Raw genomic sequence first — 20,454 nt, 5'->3', positions numbered from 1 at the left:
ATGTTTCAGTGACTACTGAGTTTTACTTTTTTGCGAGTATTTTTCGTTGGGGTTGAAACAGATGCAACAAACTGCAAAGAGTAAAAAAGCAATCCTTAGCCACAACTTTATAAACAACTTCAAAAATTTTGTGCTTGGGAAAGAGACCAATGGTCTGAAATGGTCCCACATTCCAAGACCTTCCAATTTTGTTGCCCATAGGCTTGCTAGTAGGGGTAAGGGCTTCAGGGCAATTATATAGGTGGGATAACTCCATCGACTTCTGTAGCTTGAGCTTGGTTAATTACCTGAACGAATGAGATTTAGATTTTCTTTTCTTTTTTTTAATTGAAAAATTACCTTGACACCACATTCTTTTTCAACTAGGCTTGCATCTCAAGGATTCTTGCAAATGACATCTTTGTATCCATGTTTAAAGCCAAATATAGAGGAATCCAACATTTGATGAGTGAGAACACATGCAGAGTTAGATGAAGATGTAGACAAATATTATATGATGCAAAGTTTCAACCACAGAGAACACACCCAATACAACAAATTTCCGATGTAATACAAGATCAATGGGAGAAAGAAAAACTGACACATTAATATCAATTGAAGTACAATAGTAGTAAGCTGCAAACGACACTTATCAAGGCATGAAAATACAAAAGAACTGATGACCAATTTTATTTCCTCAAGATGGAGGCAACAACAATGAAATGGCAGAATAGTACAGTGTGAACCTAACAAAAATAAAGAGTTTAAAAAAGAAACCTAAGAACATGCAGATACATCATATTATTATGTGTGGCTGTACTGCATGATCCATGTGAACACTCTCATGCTAAAAGATAATTTGGAAGAAGTTAAAATTTTTGGTTTTGAAATGAGATCAGGGAAAAGCTAGAAGATGAAAGAAAGAGAGTTACATAGAAGAGAGTGTTCTACTAAATCCTGAGTAAAATCTGAAATTTCAAAAAGGCAGAAATTACCCTGGCAGAATCAGTTATTTATGCCCTTTGATCAACCAATCTTGCATATCCTCCTAATGCCAGAAGATATGCAGCAATTCTTCAGATACTCAGCAGCCCATCACAGCACAGTTATACACAAAGCTTCCACAGTGCTTGCTGGCAATCATATTCCACTCTGGAGGCCCATCTCTCGGTGTCCATGAATTGAGTTCAATCATCCCACCCCCAAGAACTCGTGGTCCACCGATTACTATGAGCCGTTCACCACAAGCCCGAAATGCTAGGCCCCAACCATTTACTGAATCTGGCCTCTCGGGCAATCTTCCCAAAGTGATCCAAGAGTTACTCTGCTTGTCATACTTCCTAACCTCCTTTTCCGCATAGTCAGCTGCATATAGCTCATTATTAACTACCGCAACAAGTGGAGGTGCACCACTCGGGCCATTGAGCCCCAGGGACATACTTGGAATAACCCTCCAAGTACCTTTCTTCATATCATATTCTTCCCCACATGTCAGCAAGTCTGTAGGGCTAGACATTCCTCCGATGACATAGAACTTGTTGTCCATGAAGACACCTGAGCACATCTTCCTTGGTTGATTCATGCTAGGAAGAGACACCCAATTTTGTGTTTCAGAATTGTAAAGCTCTGCAGAACTCAATATAGTACCTCGAGCATCTATGCCACCAGCTACAATAGCTCTCTCCCCAAAGCTGGCAGATCCAAATAAGCACCTAGGGGAGTTCATTTCAACACCTTGGGACCAAGAATTTGTTAAAATACTATACCTCAGTATTATATGGGAAATACGAGATGTATAGTCCCTTCCAAAAACAAGGAGCTCGGTGCCCACAGCCAATGATTCCTTATCCGAGCGCATGAAGAAATCATTCGGGGGCATTCTTGGAAGGTTGATCCAGCGACCACAATACGGATCATATGCTTCCCACTCATTTATGTTGCAGGAGAAGTAAATCCAGTGCTCGATAATCCCATCATGCCGCCGCAGCTTGTAGAGGTCACCAGATCGTATCAGGGAATTAAAAGCCCGGTTGAGGGATGCAAGGGTGCCGTAGTCGGATCGAGAGCATTGAACCAGACACTTGATAGACATGTCACGGCCAATTTGGCCGATAAGAGAGTTTGTATCAGAAAAATGGTTATCGTCATCGCTTGGACAACAGGATTCATCAAGAGATGAGGGAGGCTCTTGGAGCTCCGTGGACTTGGACCTCTTCACTTTAGCAGTTTCTTCTAGCTCTAAAGGTTCTACAGATGGAGCGCGCTTGGTGGTCGTGATCTCAAGGAGATGGTAGGTCATGTAAACCCACTTGGATTCTTGTTCGCGGGAGCTTGACAATGCTCTCGTGATCAAACACGACTTCCTATCTAACATACCCTTGAGCCACGCCAAATCCAGCCCCTTACTTTGATTGAGTTGCAGCCATCTATTTCCTTCTAAAAGCTGCGAGCAAGTAATTTGCTGGAGAGGTAAATGAAAGAACAAAAAGATCAGCAAAATGACATCATGCACAAAGACACAAATCTTGATATAACTATAGAGAAGAGGGAAGAAAAAAGGGAACTTTGTTGATGAAAACAAATCATGCTGGCTATTTTGCCGATCAAATTTAATCATCAGAAACACAGAAACTGTCCTCGAAAACAAAGAAGAAAAATCAGAAAACCAGAAATCCCAAAGAAGAAGATCGAATCTTGAGGAACCCGTGGATCAGGACACAATCGCCGAACCGCCGCACAAGAAAAATGCAATCTTTCATCAAATTCGATCGATCTAACGAAGCTTATCAAGGAACAACAACGGTTGCACACCAAGAAAGGGAAATTGAAGAGTCAAACCCTAGCACGGACGATACCGGGCACAGATCCCCCAATTTCCATAAAAGAACACCAAAGTTTCCATTTTTCCTCTTCCCTTATCCCAGCGATGGAAAGATCTGCCACAAAAATTCCGCAACAAGACCTCCAGAAGATTACCATATCCGGCCCCAAAATCCCTTTTCTCCGCTAGTATTAGCGAGCGGGGTGCAGGTAGCAACACGGAGAGACGAAAAGGAGAGATTTTGGACTTACATGTGCATTAGCAGCGAGGAGGAGGAGAAGATGAAGCTCGTATTGACAACCCAAAGGAAGGAGAGAAAAAAAAAAAAAAGGATCGAAACCGATGCCGACGTTGCTCTCCCTCCCTCTCTCTCCCTCTCTCCTTACTTTCTTTCGCGCTCCTCCTCCTCCTCCTCGTAGTTATCTTCGTCTTCTTCTTCTTCGATTCGTCCTTGCAATCGTGGGGTGCTCAAAGTTCATAGCGCTCCGTGTGCTTCGGGCTTTGCGAGCAGCTCATTCTTTTCCCTTCCTTTTTTTGGCCCCCCCAACCCTCACCCGCACCGCCCCTTTTATTGTCTCCCACGCCCTTCTTTCTTTCACCTCTCTCTCTCTCTCTCTCTCTCTCTCTCTCTCTCTCTCTCTCTATTTATTTATTTCTTAAAAAATATTCACAGTGCAAAAAACCATTTCTAATTAACCAAAATTTTCAATTTTAAATATCTTTTCTCACCCTTTATTTGATTAAAATTTCACCAAAATTATTTATTCTTAACAAAGAAAAATCTGGCGTTTGACCGTTGACTTTTTCCTCAACATAAATATTAAATGATAATAATAATAATATTTTTCACTGGAAACACTTTTAAATCTTGTAATGTATGAAGAAGAGGGATTCAAAAGAGAAATAAAAATAGCTTTCTTTCTTTTATTTAAAAGACAGAATATTTCCTCACTTCTTTCTCGTCTTCCTCTCGTGCATCGAGCAATGGAAAGAAACCGATCGTGTCTTCAAACCCAGCATTTTCCCTCCAGATTTTGGACCAGCGATAGCAATGTCCTTATCCTTTCCGGCTGACAGTATAAGTTCATCCGATCGCAATGATCACGGAGGACCCAAAACTTGGACGATAAGGTGATGACCAAACTTTCATGATGCTGAATTATTGATCGAATTACAGGTGGAATCCAATTTCGTGTTCGACTAGTTGTGTTGCCAGGAGAACTCGGTTCTTGCGACCATTTGCATGAGTTGACGTTGGACTTTGAGATGTCTTTGGGATGGATCCTTTCAACCTAACTTTTTGTAGGTATGATGCGATCTGAACGAGTAGAAGAACTCTTCGTCTGACCCATCGACACACGAGTCAATGTTTTTGATGAGCATGAAAGTAAAAGATGTCTAAATTGCATGTGTTGGGAGTGTTTCTACTCCAATATTGTGTGTCATACAAACATGATTAATCTGACGATGGAATGATTCACCAAATGTGCAAAGAACACAAACGACGTTGGTGCTGACTGCAAGCGTCAGTCAGGATCAAAGCAGAGAAAACTACAAGGCATGCAGCAAGCAAGCAAGCAAGCAGATAAGGATGACCGAGTTCCGTCTGCTGCTGGATTTGTTGGACCGAGAGGATGATGGAAGGAGAAGTGCAGTTCGTTCCATGTTTCTTCCTCACGAATCGCAAGCTGGGGTTGGTCAAATCCAGAGAAGATGAAAAGGAGAGAGAAAGAGAGAAGGCCGCAAACATGTTCATGTGGCTAATGCATATCCACACAGTGATTCAAGGCAAACTTGTGCAGCTCAGCAACTGCTTCAGAGCACTACAAAGACAGGCACGAATTTGGAGAGAGAAGCCGAAGAGGGACACCATGACAGCAACATATGGCCAATGCATGTGGTTCCAATATCACCTCTTTCCATGAGACTCGTGTACCTCAGAAAAGTCCCACTAATGGAGCATCTAAAGCCCTAAGAATTCTCCTTTCGGGAAAGACAGTACTGCAATGCAATGATCCTGGACTGGTTGGAACCCGTCGTCATCAGCTCGATTCCCTTCACCCATCAAAAGTCGGCATTACGCGTCCGCAGGAATCGAGTTCTCCAACAACACGATGCAGGATTCCCATGCATTACTCCATCTGTTCTTCATTAGCTTATCATGCAGAACTATGACCAGTACTCCATGATCGATCGACCGCTTCGCTTTCCACTTCTTGGCAAGCGCAAGATAAACCGATGCCTGCAACACTTGGCATCATAAGATCCTTCCTTTATCTTCTTCTCGATGACTGTTCCTTCCTTCACCTCCATCCCACATAAAAGACAACTAATAAAGAAGAAGCACCGATGAGCTTGCGGAGGGAGGGCATGACAACTGCTAAGCAGAAGAAGAATGTTCTTCCCGGTGGGTGCATGCAGACTGTGGCCAATACGTTGCCGAAACCTCGTTTTCCGAGAACAAGCAGACCTATTACGATATGAAAGGTTTTGCTTCGGGAGAGAGGCATTTTTGGGCGGCTAACGACGACTTGTCGCCGCACGCCAGCGAGTGGGAAGGCTGCTGCGAAATGTTACGGACACAGAAAGCAATTCCTCTCTTATCCGTTCTGTTTTCTGTTTCTTGTTTCGGTTACTTACCGCTCTTTTGCCCTCAATTGTTTGGCTTGTTTTCTGCAACAAGCAAGCAACCAACCGCAGTGTTGCGCCAACAAGAACACGAGAATATGTAATGTAATGGCAAAGATAGTTATTCTCTCTTTATAATGAGATATATTATGTACTGTGTTTAAATAAATAAAAATATATATAAAGATAAATATTATAATAAAAATTATCTATTTGAATGAATCAAATAAAAATCATGATGTCAATAATAAGAGAGAATAGAGAAAAAGAATATGGTGATAAAAGGAAGGATGATAAAGACGACGATAAAGAAAACAAAGAATCATAAGTTTGATATGCTATCATTTTCATTTAGGAGTTGATTTATAAGCTCATAAATTTCATTCTCCCTTAATACAATTTCAAATTTTGCTTGACCGCTTAAGATTTAAATTGATATTAGGATTTTAATTAGCCGCTAAAAGAAATTTAATGCCACCGATAAATACGGATATCAACATCGCAAAGTGACATGACTCAGTGCCTAACTCAATCACATCCTTCTCTCGCATCTTAAGTCATGTTTTGAGTGACTGATTGATTGATTGATCGTTGGGGGGGAGAAAGAAAAGCTTGTGATTAGCAAAAGAAAGTATCTTTCTTTGTAATCAACTGTTAGAGATAACACATTTATGTTATCTTACTCTCTTAGGTTTGGTGTTTGGTTACATCACAAGTTAATGGCACAGCATGGGCTCGTGGGAGAGAGACTTTGACTTGAGGATGCCTACATTTTCCTTTGTCTTTTCATGCGCTTGAAGATTCCCAATACGACCCAAAAGAAAAGAGTGACATCAAAGGATAAGGATGCAAAGAAAATTCATATAGCTTGAAAATTCTAATAAAATACCTTTTGCTAGTATTGCTTTCTTTTCTCTTTTCATGTGGCACTTGTAGAAATGTATATTATGCTTGTGGCTAACATTCTTTGTTTTATATAGTAATGGATGGATTTTGACCGTTGACTTATGGAAGTATCTCAACATAAATATAATTTCTTTGGTAATGTGGTTTAAGAGATGCTATTAAGGTCCTTGAGATATAAATTTATATGTCTCTCCTTAGAAAAACTTAAAAGAGATAAAGATTATTGTTTGAGTGCATATTATATAATTCCGAGATGTGTTGTAGAAAATGAAAAGAGAATAAATAAGTACTCCAAGAAATCCATATTAATTTATTGCTTGAGATCCTATTTCTATTTTCCATCCATACTCTACCTGCATGATTAAAGTAGAGATACTATATTTATTATTTTCATTACTGTTATCAATAGGAGTGTAATAAAAAGTAGATAATTTTAAAATTAAAATATGCTAATGTACTCAACAAAATGATAAGATTTCCTATGTACATAGTAATTTTGACATATATAAATAATCATAACCTCTGACCAAAGAAAAACATACATATATAATATGTCTAAATTTTATAGATACAAAATGCTCACGGCTCATCATTTATATCTGTGCTGATATGAGATTGTATGTGCTCAATCACTCGAGTTGGGTTATAGTATCACTTGTAAAATAAAATCTACAATAAGTAATCACTCAATAACTATAAACTTTTATAGTTTTATTCATATAAACATACATCTTATTTTATATATAATATTTTAAAATTATGAATATAAGATATTTAATGATAAACATGTTTATCACATCATATGATTTCTTTAGTAAATATAATCCGACGAAATAGTATATGCATAATAAGAAGATAAAATTATATATATAAATAATTCAAAATATTTATATGCATGTGTAGAAAATAAAGTAAATTTATGAATATTAAATATTATTATAACTCAACAAACATTATAAACATGAGAGAGAATGAAAAAATAATAAATAAAATAAGATTTTTTTTTATTCTTAAATATATAAAATATAAACTCATCTCCCCAAAACAAAAGTTTCCGCATCAATTCAGTAAAGCAATATAGGGCTGATGTGAGAGGCGTGTGGTAAGAGAAGAAGACCATCAATCAACACGACCAAGTCGAGAACATAAGGCCAAAAGGAGAGATCAAATCAACATGGAGACGCCAATGTCGCATCCTTTCCCGTTCAATCTTCGCGGCTAATCCGTCCACACCTTTCGCCAATTAAGGCACACCCGCCGATGACAAGACACTCCAATCGTGTCGGCAACAGAACCCATTCCACCCGGACCTCGGTCGACGGGCCGACGTCGCCACCGATAACACGTGCGGTGATAGCGACCACCTTCCCAAGGAAGAAGAGGTAATGCGACCAGTCTATCGGAGCCAATTAATGTTCGGTCCGAGGATGCTGACGATGTCAAGGAGGATAACCTGTGTCATCTGCATGCTTGTCTGTGGCCACATGCGTCGGACGAAAGGGTTGATGGCGAGACGGTGCATTGCATTTGTCCTGCCTTCGGTAGGCCATATATAAATATCTTTTCTTTATATATGCTTTAACCTTTATAAATAGAGTAATAATGAAACATATGATATTTTTAGCAACAGTCTTTGTAACATGAATTAAAATGAAAATATATAAGATCATCATGCATATCGATACGTGAAGCCAATTAGTTCCATCCTTCACATTAATTAGCATGGATGACTAATGTGTCTCCAATTTTAACGCGCATGGATAATACATGGCTTTTGGTGAGCTCAAAATGGGGCCCAAAACCTGGCCCAGGCCCACGATCTTCTCCTCGGATGGGCTGGATCACCCTCGAAAGCAGTTCAAGGCTGATGTGGCTTCCCCGAGACCTCGCGCTGGGCCCCGCCAGCGTGATCCAACCAAGCTCGGAGTTGGGCGCCATAGGACACCCCCGCTTGTGTCCGAACAGTGACTGGCGTAGTTTAGCGGCCGACTAGCGGAGAGAAGACATCACCATCCTTTCCTCTCCTTCTTCGTTCCTCCAGAAACAGAAGCTAGTCTGCAGCCTCGGTGATCGCCGGAGGAGGATGAAGAAGAAGATGCGGGGTTTGTTCTCACTGGACCAAAAACCACACAGCCTTTGTTGTCGAACGTTCAGCGACAAGAGACAAGTGCAGGCAATCACGTGAACGATAAGCGCGCGCATCAGATTTCTTAGACTTTCTCTCTGTCACATCACATGCTCGCATAGTTATGTGGATGCATCCAAACTCCACTCTGAAGCCATCTTCCAAATCCGAACGCCTCACCATGGAAGCTTTCTCGATCCGTCAGACGTCTCTTCTGTGGAGTGTTGCAGTCTATATGTGTCTTTTGCTACCTGCTACCTGCTACAGCACAGTAGCTCTCGCTTCGGAAGACCAACTCCATGCTTGTGGCCTTTGGATTCATTTGCTCTTCACCTTCTCATCATATCCTCTCTCAATACGGCTGGCTCTGATACCCTCACATCGATCCAACGCAAAAGAGAAGAATTTAGGGTTTCAGGAGCCAGCACATGAGTCCATCCATAGTCCCTGCCACACTGACCGGATGGCATCAACTGGCTCACCATCTCATTTCAGCTACGATGCTGCTGCTGCACTTTACTGCAGACATCACAGGTGTTATGCTTGTGTGCCATGATGCCTTCCTCAAGATTACAATATCTTTCTTGCCCACACACCTCGAAAGCTCATCATCGCTAGCAACTGGAAAGTGTTGAAGTATTAGTTTGAGTAGTAAAGCTTGAGATGGATCTGCAAAGTCCAAGCATGGAGCATATTCTTTCTTTCTCTTTGTTCTATATTAATCCAAATACAGATGTGTGTTAGATCATCACGAATGGAAAGTGAGATTGCTCGATGTTCGTAAGATCCAAGAATGGAGCATATTATTTATCCAACTCAATGTGAGATGGGTCTTCTTTTTACAAACCATGTAAAGGCAAGGATCCTTTATAATATGTTGAATCATAATTCAAGCACCTCTACTTTAACCCAAGATATCAAGATAAACAGGTCACAAGGTCCCTACCATGTGTATGTGTATGCATAATATATGCAACATTTAATATGCAAAGCATGCATTTGAGAGTGCCGAAAGGGTGCAAAAGAAAGGGGTAGAAAGCTGTAGGGAGTTTGATATTACTAGCCCTAAAATCTGTGGCAGAACCACTCACATTGGGAGACTACACACACACATATATATATATATATATATATATATATATATATATATACATGTCATGAGTAATAAAACTTCCATCTTAAACTTATTTGAGTTCATATTAATTAGTATATGTGATAAGTAAACACATGAGCATTGGAAAGTAGGAAACTTAAGATATTTCAATCATTGTTTGACAAAATTCCTTGGGGAAAATGATCCAGAAGATGCATGATTGCCACAAGATATTATATGCCATAGCACAAAGGTTGGTGAATGATGGATACAGTGGCAAAACATGGAAATTGGTACTTGAGATTGTCACTTCATCATTTATTGTGCTAGGGAGGTGGGTCAAAGGCCAAGAAAAGAGTCAAACACAGCACACTTAGATGGTCTAGTGTATATAACCTAGGAGCTAATTGTTTTTGGGAACCCTTCATGACCTTGGCAACACCTTGTTAAGGGTTCCTTGTTGGTGGCTCCACACTTGGATCAAGTGGATATGCATGGTGTAATATCCATTTTGAAGGCTTCATAGTGTCATTTTAGAGTACAAGTAGAATACAAGACATATTTAGTCTCATTCAAATCCATGAAGCTAACAAAGAGAGAGAATTAAAACACTAATATTAGAGAGATGGAAAAAGAGATTGTTTTAATGAGCATTAGGTGCTAATCTTCAATCTAGCTTCCACAAAACAATCTTAATAATATTAATGGTCCAATTATAATAGCCTTTAAATAGAGTATGAATATGCCTAGAGACTCACATTTGACTTTCAAGTGTCTTTGGTTTTAATTAATGAAGCACTTGATCATGCAACCTTTGCCCCCCACAAAGCCTAATCATCTACCAGAATGCATCTTTAGACCTTTAGGATCATTTCCTTATTTATTCTTCACTAAATTGTTCTAGGAATAAAAAACAATTAACTCTGAGCACTCAATGTTTTACAGTGAATTATCTTTCAACTAGGTGTTGGTATCAGGATTCCTATTAAAATTCAGAGTCATGTTCTTGCTTAAGTCAACAACAAGTAGCTCTATTTTGTCATTAGTGTTATATTAAAGATGATGATGATATCAATCCCCATACTCCAAAGGGTTCAGCCATTTATCCAAATCTGAGTTCATCAGAAATGTAGACAATGGAGGTGAAAATAATGGTTGCTACATCCTTGTTTGATGACATGCAAAATGATAGGCTATGGCTCCAATTTTCTACCTCATATCATGCCCACACCATAATACCATCACTTGTAAAAACTAAAATGAATACTAATTATGTTTAAGCTCATCCTAAAAATTTTATTTTATTTTTGTTCTTTTGAAACTAGTCATAGGCTTACCTAATGTCTCAGCAAAATGTTTTAACAATACAATTAAGAAAAAAAAACATATAAAATTTATGCCTAAGTTACCTTTTATTCCCAAAAATCAAATTTTAAATTAATTTCAAATAACACTTAAGAATTATAATTAACATCCTATTATATCTTGAATTAAAATTGCTCCCAAAATTAATATTTATCATGATAGATTTTTAGTTTAATGATCTAAATCAATAGGAGGGTCCCTAAGTTCCAAAGAAGTTTATGCTTAATATCCATTTTATCAATATGACCCTAATTAATGATGTATAGAAAGTCAACAACATATAATATCAGGAGACCCCTGATTAATGTTAAAAAATTAAAATTTATACTTGCAACATTAACATATATAGGAGCACTAAATTAGTATGAATTAATGATATAAAGCTAATAAATGATCTAAGGGAAATCAAACAGTACTAGTGACAGTGGGTCCCTAATTAATGCACAAAAGAATGAATCATATATACTGTAGATTATAAATACGGATATTTAATAGTCTTCAATTAGTGTTCATTAATAATATAAATCCTGATAAATGAACCAATGGAAATTAAGTGACATTAAGAACAGGGGACCAGAACTATACTGGTCTTCTAACCCAGGACAAATGCTGCTCCCTACTAGGACGGGGTCCACGGTTACTACCCCATCCTTGCCGTTCAAAGTCGGAGATGTCGTAAATCTGACGGCTGAGATTATCTAGCGGAGATGGGCCCCGGATATCTATCGAGGTCGTCGCTCCGAGGGTTGAAAACGTACCGTTTCTTTACGCCGATGTCACGAGTAAGACCTAAGATCCAACGGACACCAACGCACACGTTCGCTCGGGTGTCATAAGGATGTGGGACCCGCGTAGCAGGATTAGTGGGTAAGCATGTTGGTACGCGCCATGAGGCGCCGTGTTTGGACAATTTCTTATTCTGTGTGAACTGTTTCCGTGCATGCCCGTTTTCGTAATTGTAACTTCGACCTGATCCAATCAGTGAGCATTTGACGGTCCAGATTCGAGGGCCCACCCTTTCCCTCGTGAGCATTAGCGGCCCAGATTTATAGTTGGAACTTCGCTACTGGAGTAATAAAACACCTGTTTCGAAGCATGTGACACTCACCAGAGGTGACGGTATCTCACTGGAGCTCTATATCTCTCTCTTTGTTGGCTCTCATCTCAAGCAAAGCACACACACTCACACACTCTCTTCTTCCAAGTTCTAATGGCGGAGATCCTGTGCCTCGCAGCGTCGATCCGAGCTCTCACCGCATAAGGCTTGGCGCGGCAGCAGATCTGAAGAGAAGTGGTGAAGTGGGAACGGCGATGGCGGACGCTGGGGACGGGAAGACGGCGGTGGCGGCGGGGGACGGGGGCGAGAAGAAGAGGCAGGAGCAGAGCGCGGCATTCCACGAGCTGTTCTCCTTCGCGGACCGGTGGGACTGCCTGCTGATGGCGGCGGGGAGCGTGGGGGCGGTGGTGCACGGCTCCGCCATGCCCGTCTTCTTCCTCCTCTTCGGCGACCTCGTCAATGGCTTCGGCAAGAACCAAACCCACCTCTCCGTCATGACCCATGAGGTGTCCAAGGTACGCTTACCGTGTCACCTCCCTTCCCCATTTGAGAAGATCTCACCTGTTCGTTTGTGGTTCTCTAATGCTCTTCTTCATCTTTCTTTTCAGTACGCCCTCTATTTCGTCTACCTCGGGTTGGTGGTTTGCTTGTCCTCTTACGCAGGTGAGTCAGTATTCTTGGTCTTCTTTTCACATAGATGTTGCCTCTTTTTGAACTAACGGAACCTCCCGGTGAGCTTACCCATCTTCTCCGAGCTGGAGATGGAGCCGTCAATGGCGGTCTCCGTCGGATCCGGACACCCTCGGTGTGCTTTCCTCCTGACCCCTCCGTGCCCCGATCGCAGAGATCGGTTGCTGGATGTACACCGGAGAGCGGCAGGCGAGCGCGCTCCGGCGGCGGTACCTGGAGGCAGTGCTGCGGCAGGACGTTGGCTTCTTCGACACCGACGCGAGAACCGGCGACATCGTCTTCAGTGTCTCCACCGACACCCTCCTCGTCCAAGACGCCATTAGCGAGAAGGTAGCCCCGCCACCCCGTCTCTCCTTATGCCATCATGACCTTTTGCTTCAATGTGAGCAGGTCGGTAACTTCATTCACTACCTGTCGACGTTCTTGGCCGGGCTGGTGGTCGGATTCATCTCGGCGTGGAGACTAGCCCTCCTCAGCGTGGCCGTCATCCCCGGAATCGCGTTCGCCGGAGGTCTCTACGCCTACACTCTCACCGGCCTCACCTCGAAGAGCCGCGAGTCCTACGCCAACGCCGGCATCGTCGCCGAACAGGTGAAAATTTCGAGCGCCGCCATGATCCAGGTCCTTGTTGTCAATATGCTTTAGGTGTTTGCGTACGGCGCGGTGTTTTAGTTGGTGGGTGCGGGGGCAGGGGGTTCGCTGTTGTGGCTATTCCTGCTATAAGGCCTTTCTTGGTGCCATGTGCTTTTGATGGAGACCTTGTGCCTGGCCAGGCACTAAGAAGGAGTGTTGAGGAGGAAGAGACAGATGCATTTAAGATCCTAATGCGTGGGGTTTAGTTAACACGTAGAGATCTACTCTAGTGTGACCGCTATTCATCTTGTTCCGTTGTCCTGATCTATCCATGGTCCCCTTTGATTTCTTTCCATGTCAAATACAGTGGATGATCATCAAATACATATGACATGATGATCATCCACTGTATTTGACCTGATTTTTTGTGGGCCTTTCAGTGAGTTCCATGATGAGCACGGTGCTGTCTACGTCTTTCAATTAAGTGGGATCAGGTTAGCTGGAACTTCTACTGGATTACCCTGATAAGGATTGTGTCTACATCAGTCTAACATGCATGGTCTCTTGTATGTTTAGCCGATGGCTTCGTTTTACATGGACCGGAACGTAATTCAAAAGAAAGAATGAAGAATATAAACTGGCTTGCTATCAGTAGAAATAGAGTCAATTGAGCATGTTTGCAGAAACTATTTCAACTTATTGCTAGAGGAAAAAAAAATCACAAAAAAGAATGAAAACCTAGTAAAATGAAGTAAGAGCTCCATAATTTATAAGAATATTTTCTCTGCTATAATCTTACATTGTATTTGTTCTGCATATGATGTCAAGACATTGAAGTCACTTATGGTTTACAAATCTTTTTGCTTTGTACCTAACATGAATTACTTATTGGATGGGATCAACTACTGAAAACTAAATGTGTATCTATCTCTTTGTTTTCAGAAAGAAAATCTTTATAGCTTGTCTGTGCATCCATAAGTGGTAGAATCTATATAAACTCATCAACCATTTTATTGACTTCTAACTAGCTAACAACTCAATGGATAGGCTTTAACATTTTTATGTATATTGGGGTTGCTTAATCCACTAACTGAATCGCAAGGAAGATCTGAGAATCAGTGGTATGTAGTAATCTTGAGTGCATTAATCTTGACATTGATTACAATCTTTAATTTTCCTCTTGTTTCCTGCAATAGCAGTTTAGAACTTCAGATTCAATTGGATGTATATATGATAGATCTCCTCCTCTGAACCCTCATAGACTATTGCACAAGTTCGGACCGTATATTCTTTTGTTGGAGAAAACAAAGCACTCAATTCCTACTCTGAAGCAATTCAAAACACATTGAAGCTCGGATACAAAGCGGGGATGGCAAAAGGTCTCGGTATTGGCTGCACATATGGGATTGCTTGCATGTCATGGGCTTTGGTATTTTGGTATGCTGGTGTTTTTATTAGGAACGGACAAACTGATGGCGGGAAGGCCTTCACAGCCATATTTTCTGCTATTGTCGGTGGCATGTAAGTTTCTAAACTATGCTTACGATTACTACTAAACTCATTTTTTTTGCAATTGTATGGTTGACAATATAGAAGCATGCATTAGTAACTTGGAGATTGGAGAAGACCTTAGGATCTTCTCCCTTGCTAGATTCATATTTGTATGTATTTCTTGGATTGCATCTTCAGCAAAGATTTAACTCACAAAGTTGCATCTCTGGGATCTTTATACGATGTGTTGTATAACGCCAATGCTAATCTGTATGTGCCACATAGTTCAACAATATGAATGTTCTACATGTGAGAATGATTTCTGGACACCGGTTGATTCATGGGCTGTCACAATTTTTAGTGTTTTGCACACCATTAGATCCTGATGGAGCTATGCCGGTATTATTTGTCTTCATTAGACTGAAAATCTTTTGGTAATAATTGCATATGCTTGCAACTGCAGGAGCCTAGGTCAGTCATTCTCAAACCTTGGGGCCTTCAGCAAAGGAAAGGCTGCTGGATACAAGCTATTGGAGATTATCCGGCAAAAACCCTCTATAATTCAGGACCAATCAGATGGGAAGTGTTTGGAAGAGGTCCACGGAAACATAGAATTCAAAGACGTAACCTTTAGCTACCCGTCACGACCTGATGTCATTATCTTCCGAGATTTCTCTCTTTTCTTTCCAGCAGGGAAGACAGTTGCTGTCGTGGGAGGTAGTGGATCTGGAAAAAGCACAGTTGTGGCTTTGATAGAAAGATTTTATGATCCTAACCAAGGTAATTTTTCACAAGTTTTTAATTTGACATGCAAACATATGGTGGTTTTGTCTAATTTTCCCTTGCAATGATACTTTTCTTATTATTGCTGCTAAAGGGCTGGTTCTGCTCGATAATGTGGATATAAAGACTTTACAACTAAAATGGCTAAGAGAACAAATTGGTTTGGTGAATCAAGAACCAGCACTTTTTGCTACCACCATACTTGAGAACATACTCTACGGAAAACCTGATGCAACAATTGGTGAAGTTGAAGCTGCTGCCTCTGCTGCTAATGCTCATAGCTTCATATCACAACTTCCAAGTGCTTACAACACTCAGGTTAGTGCCACTGTTTCTAGTTAATGAGTTTAAAGCTTGGAGTTGAAACCCATGCTTTCTAATCTTTGTCAATGAATTATTTACAGTTTTTCTTCTACAGAAATTTTATTCATCACAGGTTTGGGAACCTAGAGTTTTTTCTACTCTATATGCTCGAGTTCATTTATCTCCTGCTCTTAAAACCCTTTCTTGCAAGTAGCAGAGAACATGTCGAGCTAGGATCCTGATTGTTTTCTTGATGAAGTTCTTTTCTTTTAAGTAATTTCATTCACCTGTAAAACCTTGATGATGCTTTTAAATCTAGTATGATTCAATATTGACCACATTAAATCCACATTTCGAGGATCTTTGAAAGTGTTTATGTTATTTTTTTTTAATTTTCAACTCAGTTTGAAGATTTTGAAATGCAGTCCAAAAGATGGTATTTCAATGTACAGAACGCAGCAGATGAAAATGTCATTTTTTGTAGAAAGTTTCTCTTCTACTGCTTAATGTTTGCAAGTTGAAGAGAGATTGTTTAATTATATCGTGCATTCGTGCTTACCAATTACAGGTAGGAGAACGGGGAGTTCAGCTATCTGGTGGACAGAAACAGCGTATTGCCATTGCCCGAGCCATGCTTAAGAATCCCAAGATCCTTCTCCTTGATGAAGCTACCAGTGCCCTGGATGCAGGATCCGAGAGCATTGTCCAGGAAGCTCTAGATCGTCTGATGGTTGGAAGAACCACTGTTGTTGTTGCACACCGACTGTCGACTATAAGAAATGTCGACATGATTGCTGTCATTCAGCAGGGGCAAGTTGTTGAAACTGGAGCACATGAGGATCTCCTGGCGAAAGGGAGCTCCGGAGCCTATGCATCTCTGATACGGTTCCAAGAGATGGCGAGGAACAGAGACTTCGGCGGTCCATCCACTCGCAGATCCCGGTCTTCACGCCTGAGCCATTCACTTTCCACAAAATCTTTGTCTCTTCGATCTGGCAGTTTAAGGAACTTGAGCTATCAGTACAGCACTGGAGCAGATGGTCGTATCGAGATGGTGTCCAATGCTGATAACGTTCGCAAGTATCCAGCACCTCGGGGCTATTTCTTCAAGCTTCTGAAGCTAAACGCACCAGAGTGGCCTTATACCATTATGGGTGCCATAGGATCAGTTCTATCTGGGTTCATAGGTCCAACATTTGCAATTGTCATGAGCAACATGATTGAAGTTTTCTATTACAGAGACCCAAATGCTATGGAGAGGAAGACAAGGGAGTATGTCTTCATATATATCGGTACAGGTCTCTATGCAGTTGTTGCTTATTTGGTCCAGCATTACTTCTTTAGCATCATGGGGGAAAACCTTACAACCAGGGTGAGAAGGATGATGCTTGCCGGTATGACAGAACTCTTCCAGTGCTATTTCTTCTTTCTTTTAGGCTGCATATTCCAATCAATGAATCCCAAAAAAATGCTTCTGCAGCTATCTTACGGAACGAAGTTGGCTGGTTTGATGAGGAAGAGAACAATTCAAGCCTTGTGGCCGCTCGTTTAGCCAATGATGCAGCTGATGTGAAATCTGCAATTGCCGAGAGGATATCTGTAATCCTGCAGAACATGACTTCACTTCTTACTTCCTTCATAGTTGGATTTGTAGTCGAATGGCGTGTTGCTCTTCTCATTCTCGCCACCTTCCCTCTTCTGGTGCTTGCCAACTTCGCCCAGGTAAATTCTTCTGATCTGAAAGCTATATATGCATTTTGCATTGGGTGATCGAGCCAGATGTTCTTGGGGCTTAGTTGCCGGCTGATGCCACAGGTCCTTGCACCATATCTAGATTGATATAAACCCAGATATCTTTTGACCCTCATAGCCAGTAGGAAGACCACAAGGTAACGGATAGAGTGAGCCTTGTGATGGTGGACAGTAGTAGCCAAAGAGATAGTGACTGCCATAAAATACTGTCACACATGTGCTTTCCTGGCTAATACAGTAGGCTCCTATCAGTCCTGCAAGATACTGTTGTTCCCTGTGATCTGATAATTGTATTGAGAATGCATAGGAAGGTCCCCAGAATTCATTTAGGCTATTTTTTAGATGCAACACATGGAGTTCTCGAGGCTGTGGGTGGCCCGACTGTCTCTGTGCAGCTCGAGTAACTTTGCTGCCGCTCTGCATCAGTGCTCTGCCATCTTTTAATTGTTTTGTCTGGGCATGGTAAAAAGTCGAGAGAAAGAGGCAGTGGGAAGAAGTTAATCCATGTGAGCAGGTCGGCCTTGGTTGCAGTAAGTACTTGGAGAGATTCTCGTGCTCGTGATGCGTTCTGGGTTTGCCTTTTTGAGCTCTTCTCTCTCTTCCCCTCGGATTCGTCCTTCTTTGTTTTGTACTCTTTACTTGGCTTGAACCTTAATACTGTTCATCCTCGTTTGAACTTGAATTCCGATTATGGAGTGCTGTTGCAGCATCTCACTGTTGTTTCTTGCCAATGTCATCATCAGCAACTGTCGCTGAAGGGCTTCGCCGGGGACACAGCCAAGGCCCACGCCAAGACCAGCATGATCGCGGGGGAGGGCGTGAGCAACATCCGCACGGTAGCGGCATTCAATGCGCAGGCCAAGATCCTGTCCCTCTTCTGCAACGAACTCCGTATTCCCCAACGCCGTAGCTTCCGGCGGAGCCAGACGTCGGGCATCCTTTACGGCCTCTCCCAGCTGTCCCTCTATGCCTCTGAGGCCCTCATCCTCTGGTACGGTGCTCATCTCGTACGCTCTGGCGCCTCCACCTTCTCCAAGGTCATCAAGGTGTTCGTGGTCCTCGTCGTCACTGCCAACTCCGTCGCCGAGACGGTCAGCCTCGCCCCTGAAATCGTCCGGGGAGGAGAGTCCATCCGCTCCGTCTTCGCCATCCTCAACCGGGGCACACGGGTCGAGCCTGATGACCCAGAGGCCGAGCACGTTGACTCCGTTCGTGGGGAGATCGAGCTGAGGCACGTCGACTTCGCCTACCCATCCCGGCCTGATGTCCCCATCTTCAAGGACTTCAACCTTCGTATCCGTGCCGGCCAAAGCCACGCTCTCGTCGGCGCCAGTGGTTCCGGGAAGAGCACCGTCATTGCACTGATCGAGCGGTTCTACGACCCCACAGCGGGGAAGGTCTTGATCGACGGCAAGGACATCAAGCGGCTCAACCTTAAGTCTTTGCGGCTCAAGATCGGGCTGGTGCAGCAGGAGCCGGTGCTCTTCGCCGCGAGCATCATGGAGAACATTGCCTACGGCAAGGACGGCGCGACGGAGGAGGAAGTAATCGAAGCAGCACGCGCCGCCAATGTGCACGGCTTCGTGAGCGCGCTACCGGACGGCTACAAGACAGCGGTGGGCGAGAGGGGCGTGCAGCTATCGGGAGGGCAGAAGCAGCGGATCGCCATCGCCAGGGCGGTCCTGAAGGATCCAGCGGTGCTGCTGCTGGATGAGGCGACGAGCGCGCTGGATGCGGAGTCGGAGTGCGTGCTGCAGGAGGCACTGGAGCGGCTCATGAAGGGCCGGACCACCGTGCTGGTGGCGCACCGCCTCTCCACCATCCGAGGGGTGGACTCCATCGGGGTGGTCCAGGAAGGCCGCATCGTGGAGCAAGGGAGCCACTCCGAGCTCGTCGCCCGGCCCGACGGAGCCTACTCGCGGTTGCTGCAACTGCAACACTACCATGTTTGACAATAGAACGGCGCCATCGACATGAACGGACTTTGAGAACGGTGGATTCAGATGCAACGAGGTTAATTACTGCTATCTAATCTCACTGGTGCCGCATCTCGACGTTACATATCAAATGGGGTGTCGGAGGAGAGGGGAAGTGTATTGGGTCATGTTGTGGTGGTAATATTTGTATGGACCAAAGTGATCTTTTCGACTTTTGAAGCCTTAGAGATTTTAGCTTGAATTAAGCTTGATGGTAATCTCGGGCCTCGTAGGGCCACCTTGGCCCCACCGTTGGGGCCACCATCGTGACCACTGATAGAACAGGTATGTTGGACGGGCGGCTCCCAAGTGTTGTGTTCTTGCTTGCTTGCATTTACAGTGGTAAGAGACTTTTTCGTCAAGGTAAATAAAGAAGAAAAAGATAATATTAAATAATAGAAATGAAAAGAATATAACAAGAAAAATAAATTATTATGTATTGCAGATTTGCCAATACATAAGTTTGTATTAAATAGTATACAGTGTACATTACAATACATAGGTTTTTCCTTTTTTGCCTAATCCCGTGACCATAGTAACTTGATTAGAATTTTCAAAGCAATATAATCTACAGATTTCCTCCAATATATTACTTTAAAATGTTATGAAAATATACGTATTTCTCACTTATTAATACAATATTATCTCTATTAATTAGTTTTTCATTACTTAGCAATGTGATACTTGAAAAAAATGACTAGTTTAATTTTTTTATCGATAGTGTGTATATATTTATATATACAAATATATATTATAAAATAAAATAATTAAATAATTTTTAATTAATATGTAATATAAAATATTTTATCTAAATTATTTTATAATAGATTATATATTTTTTTATTAATAATAAAATATATAATATTCATCTAAATTATTTCATAAAATAGGAGATACGTTAAGATTATGATC

General features: G+C 42.0%; 2 protein-coding genes across 3 annotated transcripts; one reads left to right on the top strand and one right to left on the bottom strand.

The window, feature by feature from the left end:
• Positions 1–645: 645 nt before the first annotated feature.
• LOC103981064 (F-box/kelch-repeat protein SKIP11) lies at positions 646–3,358 on the bottom strand. Of its 2 annotated transcripts, none has more exons than XM_009397648.3 (2): positions 3,052–3,358; positions 646–2,440 (listed from the first exon to the last, which is right to left on the bottom strand). In XM_009397648.3, exon 2 carries the CDS (start codon positions 2,351–2,353, stop codon positions 1,064–1,066), a length of 1,290 nt encoding a protein of 429 aa, XP_009395923.1. In that variant the 5' UTR covers positions 2,354–2,440; positions 3,052–3,358; the 3' UTR covers positions 646–1,063. The 2 variants fall into 2 exon arrangements, with proteins under 2 accessions (XP_009395923.1, XP_064959510.1); XM_065103438.1 differs by having other exon boundaries at positions 646–2,422.
• An 8,721-nt stretch (positions 3,359–12,079) lies between these two features.
• Positions 12,080–19,744, top strand: LOC135609787 (ABC transporter B family member 19-like). The gene is made up of 10 exons (XM_065103431.1): positions 12,080–12,489; positions 12,583–12,637; positions 12,819–12,994; positions 13,055–13,255; positions 14,499–14,758; positions 15,192–15,508; positions 15,606–15,829; positions 16,383–17,208; positions 17,295–17,536; positions 18,310–19,744. The coding sequence occupies exons 1-10, from the start codon at positions 12,229–12,231 to the stop codon at positions 19,516–19,518; spliced, it is 3,771 nt and encodes a 1,256-aa protein (XP_064959503.1). The 5' UTR covers positions 12,080–12,228; the 3' UTR covers positions 19,519–19,744.
• Positions 19,745–20,454: the final 710 nt, after the last annotated feature.

Source organism: Musa acuminata, chromosome BXJ2-4 (genome assembly GCF_036884655.1).
Source record: "Musa acuminata AAA Group cultivar baxijiao chromosome BXJ2-4, Cavendish_Baxijiao_AAA, whole genome shotgun sequence".
Lineage (NCBI taxonomy): Eukaryota > Viridiplantae > Streptophyta > Magnoliopsida > Zingiberales > Musaceae > Musa > Musa acuminata.
Note: the sequence above shows the minus strand (reverse complement) of the source record. Positions and strands in the feature narration are given on the sequence as shown.